Here is a 10,310-nt window from a genome sequence, read left to right on the forward strand (position 1 = left end):
TCGGTAGTCTCATATTCTCCTTTGGCTTACAGTACCATCTGTATGCTGATGACACTCAAATTTATCTGTCCACCCCTGACCTGTGTTCCTCAGAGACAAGTCAGAGGTCAATAAGGTTTCATGCCGCCTGTTGGCCATCTCATCATGGATGGCTGACACATTTCTGAAACTCAACCTGGATAAAACAGAACTCAAAACCCATTTTTTCAAACTTGCCAAGCCATCATTCCATATCTCCCCTCCTATGTGATACTTCCCCCATTGCAAGCTCTTCTGGGCAGGGTCCTCTCCTGCTCCTGTGTCACTGTCTGTATCTGTCTGTCATTTGCAACCCCTATTTAATGTACAGCGCTGCATAATATGTTGGCACTATATAAATCCAGTTTAATAATAAGTATTAATTGTTTATGTGTGTAAAAAGCACAATTCTCCATTATTCATGGCTACATCAATCCTTGTTAAGAGGGAATACTCTACATCAGAATAAAAAGTATATTGTTTCTCAATCAATGCAAGTGTCAACCATTAGTAGCTGTGATCAGATAGTTTTGATCCGAGTTGATTCTAACTCAGATATGAGCTATTGTGACCTCAGATCAGAACTTGTAATTTTATGCAATCCAATTTTTTGCAATCCAAGTTCTGTTTTGATAGTACTATACTTGTCATTGACAGGTATGGTAGGGCTCAGCCAATCCACAAATTGCCCATTGCTTAAGGAACCACTTTCCTCTTTGGAGGAATACTAGGGTTGCACAGAGAACGCTGCTCTTCCTAAGATAGAGACAAACAAGAAGGAGTTGTCACCGTAGGACAGAAAATGTGACACTAGCAGGATCACCAGGTGAAATTATTAGTAAAAAGCCTAAAATAAAAAGAAAACTAATAAAGGCACAACATCAAATGATTACTAAATTGCAATATATTACAATTTGCTTTTTGGTTTAGATACTCACTTAAGGACAAAACATTTTTTTAGTATTGAGGTTAAACTGACTAGAAAAAATTTCCAGGTCAAAACATTTGGACTCACTGGATGGCACAAAACCAAGCGTCTGCCAGCCATACTTTCCATTGAATAATTCCAGAAATAAAGAATGTTTTTTTTTCTGTAGTTTTAATATAAATGGAATTTCCCTCGCTAAAATTATGTTTGTATATTACCTGGGGCTGGTTTGTACAGAGTTGCACAATATGAACATATCCATGAAATGTATACAGTACAGGAAACCATTTGCTGTCCAACTGAGAAGTCAGGCACAGACCTTATTTTCTTTCTACTAGTAGAATACTTATAATGAAAAATCTGTTAACAAGATAGCGAAATGTAAAAATTTTATCAGTTATATATCCATTTTGGCTAATAGTGACATAGCTAGGGTTGCTTTCCCCCAGCATAGTAACTTATGGCTTTTCACCTCACATTGGTACAGTAATAAGCATCTGCATTGGTAATAGAGATCACATTAATAACCCCAGGAGTGGTGCCAGCAGACTGATGTAAGTGGCAACAATGATAACCAAAAGTATTGCTTTCAGTGGCCAACATAATACCCCCCATTGCTGACAATTACAATAACAGCCCTCACTATTACTGAACACAGTAATAACTATTTAAAGGTAGTTAGTGGCAATGAAATTTTAACCAACCTTCCTCCCTATTGGTGGTCAGCAGCATTTGTGTTATCCAAACATTTGAACCATGCCACACCTTTTATGTGTTGTCCATTTCCACAACTTACCACTTCCCGTGCAACAGCTAACATAAGGTGGAATGCTATCATTATTTTAAATACAAACTGAAAAAAAATTCACTATGTAAGATAAAACTATATACAGTACTTAATTGTAGAATATTGAGAAGCATTTTAACTCATAGTCCTTATACCCCAGGCATTATTTGTGCAGACAACTCACTAATACAATGAATTTATCAACCACTGAATATATGCAGCACCTAAAACCAGGCAATGAGGATTCATAGTAAATTTACAAGAAGCCTTGTATCTTGGTCTCTATAGGAACCCATATCATAGATTTTAGTGCCTGTCAGGTGCGGTTGAATTTTAATCTCGGCAAATGTTCACATTGTGGGCATTACCCAGTGGCTGATAGTCATCCAGCTCCAGATTCTGGTAAACTTGATGTTGATATAATTTTGTAACTAATATCAACTTCTCCATTGCTATTTTTACTTTCTTAGTAATCTTTCTTTGTGGTAATCCTATGCCGTGGCATGTGTTGACTAGTTAGATCATGCCCTTATAAGGGCATACTTAATAAATACGTAATAAATGAAATGAACATTGCTGCAGGCATTATTTTCAAACAGTATTTCAAAAAAAGACATAAAAAGAGTTACCTAAAATGGAATTAGTACTAAAACAAGGTCAATGGCTTGATACAAAGTTAAAGTTTGGATCTGAGGTTTCCCCACCTAATTAACAAAGCTGATGTTGAATCCAATTTTCTTGGATAATTCCAAAATTCCCTGGAAAAAGATTTTACATTTTAAAATCTATCACATCTTTGCTCAGCATGAAATAATTACAGGAAGTCCCCGGGTTACATACAGGATAGGGACTGTAGGTTTGTTCTTAAGTTGAATTCGTATGCAAGTCGGAACAGGTACATTATTTAATAATGTAATTAGGACAGATGTTTGTCTCAACATATTATTAGGCAGCATGGTGCCAGTTACTGTAAAAAAAACCTCACTGTGAGTTAATCACAATAAAAGCAAAAAAAAAATCTTTATGGAGCCTAGACATTTATTAACTTCTGGAGCAAGCTGTGCTTTGATATGCAAAAAAGAAACAACTGCAGAGTTTGTCTTGGCCATTAAAGAGTTACAAGAGGCTGCAGAAAGAGCTCGCCCATCTAAGATCACGACAACCTCAGCTGTCATGCAAACTGCCCCCCATCAAGCCTTAGTCCTGCACATGAGCAAGCACGGAAGCCTGTTCATATCTAGGAGTCGTCCGTATGCCTGATGTCCTTAACTCTGGGACTACCTGTACTATATAAACATTCTTGGTAAATCTATTATGTATTACAACTTGGAGGTAATAACCTGCTTTCCTCGTTTGCAGGACATGGTTGATGGGTGCACAGCAGTACCCAAAAATCATTATCACTGAGATATTGATTGTTTACACCGGTTGTGCACCCCTCGATCAGTGTATGGCCATCTTTAGAGTACATAAGTTTTACAGCATGTTTGCATAATTTCTAAAACAGACTTCTGCCTGCTTTGTTACATATTTGCTGTCATAGTGTGGCTGTCAAGCACAAACGTGCCATTTATTTTCCAACTTTGGATTTACAAATGTTTTAAAAAATAGGGTGGTTCTGAATAGTCACTCCTCTCTTTTTTACCATATTGGAGTAATTTGATCTCTTTCATTTATCCCATTTCTCCTTGTTGCAGAAACAGCCTATTTTTCACACTCCAATGGTCAAGTCATTGGTGAATGGGAGTGCGAAACGACCCCTCCGGTTTAAGGAGGTGGTGGCTAAATTTCCTTTTCTGAGGTCAGCAGTTTTTATGTCATTACAGTCATACACTTCGAAGGTATTGAAGTTCCTATCTGCTAGGGATTGGAAGAATCCTCTGGATAGTTTGCTGTTCAGCGGCAATCCCTCTAGAAAAGCAATCACAGAAAATTATAGGACGATTAGTTTTAGTTTACTCCACTAAAAAACGGGTCTGGTTAAATGGTTTAAACCTTTCCCAAGTAAATCAATTGATGATATCCTTGTTGCATTCTCTAGGGCATGGTCAGTCGCTCCTTTGCCGATATACAGGGAAATGACTCTCAGAATCTACCGTGGGGTATATATCTCCCCACAGGGTGCATATTTGATGGGCTATGCCCCTACCTCTAACTGTCTTAAGTGTGCACAGGATCGGGCAGACTTATACTATGCTTTTTGGAACTGTTTCTAGCAAGAGGTGGCTCATTAAATTACTTCACATTTGATTAACTATGTTCCACTGACCCCGGAATGGGCTATTTTAGGTACCTATCATTTACGAGGTGCAAAGATTACCAGGGGCAGCTGCAGTATATTGGCTATCCTCTTCTTAGTGGCCAAAAAAACAGTACTACATAAATGGCTGAACTCAAATCCACCAACACCTGGGCTTTCAAGAAAAATTGGGATATGTTTTCAGAATGGCTTGGGTTGAGGCATCTCTGGATAAGGACACTAAGGTGGGGACATTTTTGGAAATATGGGAATCCTTTATAGAGACCCAGTCTCCTTCAATAAAACGTCAGATTATGTCTACCTTTGAACATACCTCCTGGTATGCTTTGCGCATGTTGGAAAATTACCCCCCTGTGGTCATAGATGATATGTGAATGGAAACTTTCTGATATTGTCAACGAGATGGTGTAACCATTTTTTCCTCCTTCTATGTTATATAAGTATATTTTCATATACCTGTTTTTGTTTCCTTTTTTTATTTATTCTATGTATATTTCTCTACACATTTGTATATTTATGTCAATCTATTTGTTATAACCCTGATTGTTGTTTTTTTTATTGATATTTATTGAAAGATTCTTCAATAAAAAGTTCAAAAAAATAAGGGTGGTATTGTGTTCAGCAAAACTTCCCCACACAGTTTGGGATCAGTTTGACCACCCTATCAACACAACACCCCATATCCCTCAAAAATGTTTAAAACTCACAATCAGCAAAAGTTTTCCTAATATAACAGAGATTTCAAACTTTGTTTTTTAATTCATTGTTTTCTAGATGCTCTCACTGAAACATAAGTATATGCACCCCAACAATTAATCTACAGCTTTTCTATGATAATAATAATAGATTAATAATAAAAAAAAAAAAAAACATTTACAAAATGAAAGAAATTATACCAAAGAACAACATACCTCCAAAAGGGGGTGTAAAGGTTACACTGTGCTAGTTTGTTGCTACAGGTTAGTGAAAAGGCACCAAGCGTTACAAGAGACTGTGGGCCACCAACCTACTACCGAATATAGCTGCTGACTATTGATGATGCCTAGGCAAAGATGTTCTAAAGTGAATAAAAATATTGTATTGTCATCATAGAAATTACTTAGCATGCAAAGAACAACATTTCCTTGTGGGTAGATCTACTTTAAAGTAGTTATTTTAGATTTCCCCCACATCTACCACTGGTTTACCACTGTGCTTATTTCTAGGGAACAAAAGAGAACTGGCGTCATTGGCGTGTCCACTGGATGACCACATGTACTTAGTCACCAGAGATCCTGACTTAATTATGTTGGGAAGAAAATATTATGTCTCATATACATTGCACAACCAAAAAGTAGAATTCTGAGACGTGATGAATTAATACATTCTTGTAGAAGTCCCATGTTTTGCAAATTCCAATAAAGTGAAAGTGAAACAAACGGTATGCTGTAACAGTAGTCAAACACGTTTTCATCTTTTATAAGCCATAATTTTGCAAGTATACCTAACACATAAAAATGTCTGGTAGTTGGGTTTTCTATTTTAATTCCATTTTAATTTCTTTTTAATCATTTTATTTGGCTGATTTACCAAAAGAATATATTTACATGTTTGTAAAAAATAATGTCAAAAAAATTATCAGGTGAAAAGCAATGTCTGGTTTACTTTGTATACCCAATCATGTTCATATATAATAAGTAAACTGGAATTTTCTTTCTCATGTGATTAATAATTGAAGTTACTATTCATACAATTTACTGTATGAATCTGCAAGCACATGTGCAAATACATCACATGAAACAGAAAAATCGGAAAATGTAATGCTACAAGTGCTACACACTTGTATAGAGTTACCTCCTCCATGAACAATGGCAGCACAGATAGACTTTTGGACTATGGAAATGGGAGGACAAGCAGAAGGCACTGAACTATATCGCTAAACAATAGTATAAAAATAGGATGTGGTAATGGGTGTTAGTAATTCTATAGGGTGCATCACTTTTTACCTTCTTAATGACAGTATGGGATGCCTGTTCATAACTTAAAATTTTGCCACAGATGATCATGATTGATCCTTTCAAGTGAAAAAGTTTAGGACAGTATAAACCCTATAAACAAAGCATTTAATTAGGTAAAATTATGAAGGAACAATTGTAAATGCAACAGATCCAAATGCCATCTACAAGCACAAAATATTGGTGACCACAAACTACTCTACATTTTTCCAATCCTCCTTGTTAAAGTATAAAGGTTATTAATGATATAATAATAACAATAATACTATAAAAAATGTAAAAGTACCACAATCATTTCAGGTCTGTAGTGATTGACTTCTATTTAATAATCTTTCAGATTTTCCTTTAAAGTCAGTTTATAGTTAGTTGCACATTGGGTGAAGTTCTCACTATTGGGAATGGGGAAGAATCGGTTCAATGCCTTTATCACTGTGTAATTGTGAATCCAATTTACTCCTTGTCAGTTTCATGATCCAGTATATGGCTTTTTGTTCATTCAGTTTGGAATAAATGGAATACCTTGATTTTTATTCTAAGTTCTTAGTTTTGTAATTTGTGGTAAGTGATCCTAATTATAGATTCAGCTGGTAATATTTGGACAAAATTACTAGAGCAGGTTCTGTAATATTACCACCTCTCCCATGGTATACTTATTAGAATATGTAAAGTAGAACTGGTTGCTTCTCAAACTTTCATACTTCGCAACCTTTTTTGAACAATAAACACTTAGCTTGCCAAATAATGATTAGACCTGTGTTTCTCAACCAGGGTTCCTGCAGACGTTCCTAGGGGTTCCTTAAGCAATGAGCAGTTTCTGACTCTCAGGTCTGTTTAATAGATTCCAATGTTCTTTTTGGCTATTTGTAAGAATGACATTCTTCCCAATGGCCAGCAATGTAAGAGACATTCTTCTTACTGACCACCATACCAATGTACTGTGAGCTGTGGACATAGTAATTATAGCAGGGGTTGTTCAAGTGACAAATGTCGAGAAACACTGGATTAGACTAAAGCATATATATAATCCCAATGACTACAGCCTTACAAAAGCTTTAAGATTTTTCAGTATTTTTTAATACATCTTATATGATTGTTCAATATTTTTAGCAAACCAAAGGGACCATTTAACAAGCTCTGTTTTAAAAGGAACACTTCTAAAGCACAACAAGAATGATTAGGTGTAATATATAAAAAACATGAGTGCTCAGTCAAACATGCCCCCAATATTCCCAGATACAATCTCCTTTTTTTTATCACAGCTGTGCATGTATGCACACATTTACTCAATTATTGCCATTATTGACAAAATCATCTATGTGATGTGACATTTTACTTACTGTCTATGTATTTCCATATTCGTCTGTCAATGTATAACCACAGTCGGCACTGTACTGTCAGAGCTTACCATGTAATGCCCCAATCATTCAGTGAATGCGATAGCACCAGGTGGTATTTTATATACTGGTTGAAAGTACCATGGTGGCTGCCTTTAAGAATTCATCCTGGAGATTTTCTATTTGAAAGAAGTTAAATTATGGACAGAAACTCCTGTTCTCAGCAGTCCTTTGGATGTGCAAAGTAGTGCACGTCCTAGGGGTGCTGTGGGAAGAGGTCCGCGCGCTACCATGCGTGCCTCTTGTACCCCCCGAGGGCGTGGCACTCGGCTGCCTCACTGCGGGGTTGGACATAGTTAGTTTGAATTCCCTGCGGCCTGCGGATTCAGTTACTGTCCAATCAAATGGCGCCAGGTGGCTCAAGGTCATTGGTCACTCTGGCCATTTAAGAAGAGCCTGTCCTGTACACCATTGCCCGCTATAAGCCTCTGTGAACACAGTGTGCTTGGATGCGTCCTTGTATTGGTTTATGCTAATCCCATTTGTCATTTCCATAGCGACCTGGTCTGAACCTGACTCTTGCCTGAACTCTGCCTGCCCTGACCTCAGATTTTTAATGACCATTCTTGTCTGCTGCCTGCCCTGACCTCGAATTTTTCCTGACCTGCCTTTGCCTTACCCTCCTGTACTTTGCTTATTTGGACTTTACCCTTGTCGTGTTTTATGACATTAAAAAAAACGTGATAGAAGGATATCTGGAGTTGGTTGTGGTTTGTGTGCCCAGGCGCATTACACATAGGGCCTGGTTCATTAAAGCTATCCAAGAATGAACAAAATACACTATCATAGGTGAACCTGGGTGATCCAGCAAACTTCGAATGGATTTCTCAAAATCATTTCCATTTTTGACAAATGTTTTCACTCTTTGGCCAAATCCATTGCAGGTTTTATGGATCGCCCAGGTTCATCCATGATAGACTATCCTCTCCAGTCTTGGAGATAGTTAAAAAATCGAGAACATTGAATAGATAATTATAAGTGGATAAATTCCTGATTACATTTTTTGTTAATTATTTTAGCGTTTTTTGAGCATTTGGGTGCTTTGTTTTATCTTGTAAAAAAAAACTTGTTTTTGCCACTGGATGTATCATTATTAATATTTAATATTAGTATTTATATAGCGCCATCATATTACACAGTGCTGTAAAAAGTCAATAGTTATGTCACTAATTGTCCCTCAAAGGGGTTCACAATCTAATGTTCCTACCTCAGTCATATGTCTTTTAATACAGTCTAAGGCCAAATTTAGGGGAAGCCAATTAACCAAACTGCATGTTTTTGGGATGTGGGAGGAAACCCACGCAAACATGGGAGAACCTGCAAACTCCATGCAGATATTGTTCCGGCCAAGGTTTGAACCTGGGACCTAGCACTGCAATGGCCAGAGCACTTACCTCTGAGTCATTTTTCAGTACACCAGTAAAACACTTCGCTTTGGTTTCCAGCTGGGTTTTCAATTCTGTACAAATAGATTCAATCTTACATATTATTATTTCCATTATCCCACAAAAGCAAGTTTCTAGGTAATTGTATCAATCTTCTGTGAAGATTTCATCACTGGAGAATAAGGAAAGAAACATTTTTTGCTTATGGGAAACAGTCATGTTTCTTCGCCTGCTTGTTAAATAATTCTAATTTGATGAGTTCTGATGAAATCTGAGAATGTTTTCTTTACATCTGAGGGTCAAAAGGGCAATGGTTCCTCAAAAGAAGGTAATAGAGGTGTTGGAAAATGTAATTCAATGAATCATTGTTTCATCACAATGCAATAAATCAATGTTTAATGCATTGTGTGCCCATTGTGCCACTTTACATGATGCAGTCCAAAAAATGTGTTATTGTGCAGCAGGTCTGCCTGGAAAAACAAATATGCTGATGTAAGCTCTGCCCAACACGTTTCGCCTTTAGGTGAATTCGCCTTCTAAGGCAACTTTTATATTTTCTCGGCACTAGTGTAAAGTCACTGACACTGTTTTTTTCTAAAATTATCCTTTCTCATTTTTTTAAACATGGGGAAACCCTTGAAATATCTTTCATGCTTTTGGGGAACCCCTTCTATAATTACTATATCTACAGCTCACTGTACATTAATGTGGTGATCAATGGGAAGAATGCCACTTAAATTACTGACGAGGGGGGAAGAATGAATGTGAAGAATGAAAAAGTGGGCTAACAATTTATTTGTGCCCACTGACATGGGCTTGCTACGTTTTCCCACTTTCCCCCATTCCTCCGTTCTTTCTCATCTCCTTCTTCTTATTATTCCCTTTTTACTGATTATTTATTTAAATATGTCTAATGCAATGTTATTTACCTTTTTCTATGTTCTGGCAGGAAATCGTGGTGGGCTTCTGAAAGCTAGTAGAGCCAGTAGGTTGTATAAGGAGGTTCAGTGTCAGTGCTTGACTGTTCACTTGACAGGACTGAAAGAAGCTCCCAACCCTCTCTTCCTTTTTACCACTTATTAAGGGGGGGGGGCTAATTTGGTATGGTTTTGTTGATATTGCTTGAGCTCCAATGGCTTAACACGTTTATTTATTGATATGTACTGAATTTTCTTGATAATAAGCTAAGATATTAAAACCAATAAAGTGCCGCGGCCATTTATTGCCAGTTAAAATTGTTGAACTGTCTTTATTATATATTTAAATGTATTTAGATGTTGGGTTGGGGGAGTAACGTCTGCAATCCCATGTGTCACCCTTTCAAATTCCCAAAAAGATCATTGGTGTCACTTAAACTGACCCAAGAGGTTGTTGATTGAGTATATTTTATCTATATTTTATCTGCATAAATATGGAAATTATATTCCTATCGATGCATATAGATATTCAATTAAAGAAGGTTCATGCACAAATAATAGCTAGTCATTCAAACAGTTTAATTAAGAAACAAGGTAAGACAAAATACACAGCAATATTATCAGATA

At 36.8% G+C, this 10,310-nt stretch overlaps 1 protein-coding gene across 1 annotated transcript in view; it reads right to left on the bottom strand.

The window, feature by feature from the left end:
• Nucleotides 1-714: 714 nt before the first annotated feature.
• The window catches only part of LYRM9 (LYR motif containing 9), a 99,146-nt gene continuing 89,550 nt past the window's right edge, over nucleotides 715-10,310 (bottom strand). The window contains exon 5 of the mRNA XM_072416633.1: nucleotides 715-774. Coding sequence (XP_072272734.1) covers nucleotides 715-774 — 60 coding nt within the window. The remainder of the gene's footprint in view (nucleotides 775-10,310) is intronic.

The sequence above is a fragment of the Pyxicephalus adspersus genome, chromosome 1, assembly GCF_032062135.1.
Source record: "Pyxicephalus adspersus chromosome 1, UCB_Pads_2.0, whole genome shotgun sequence".
Taxonomy (NCBI): Eukaryota; Metazoa; Chordata; class Amphibia; order Anura; family Pyxicephalidae; genus Pyxicephalus; species Pyxicephalus adspersus.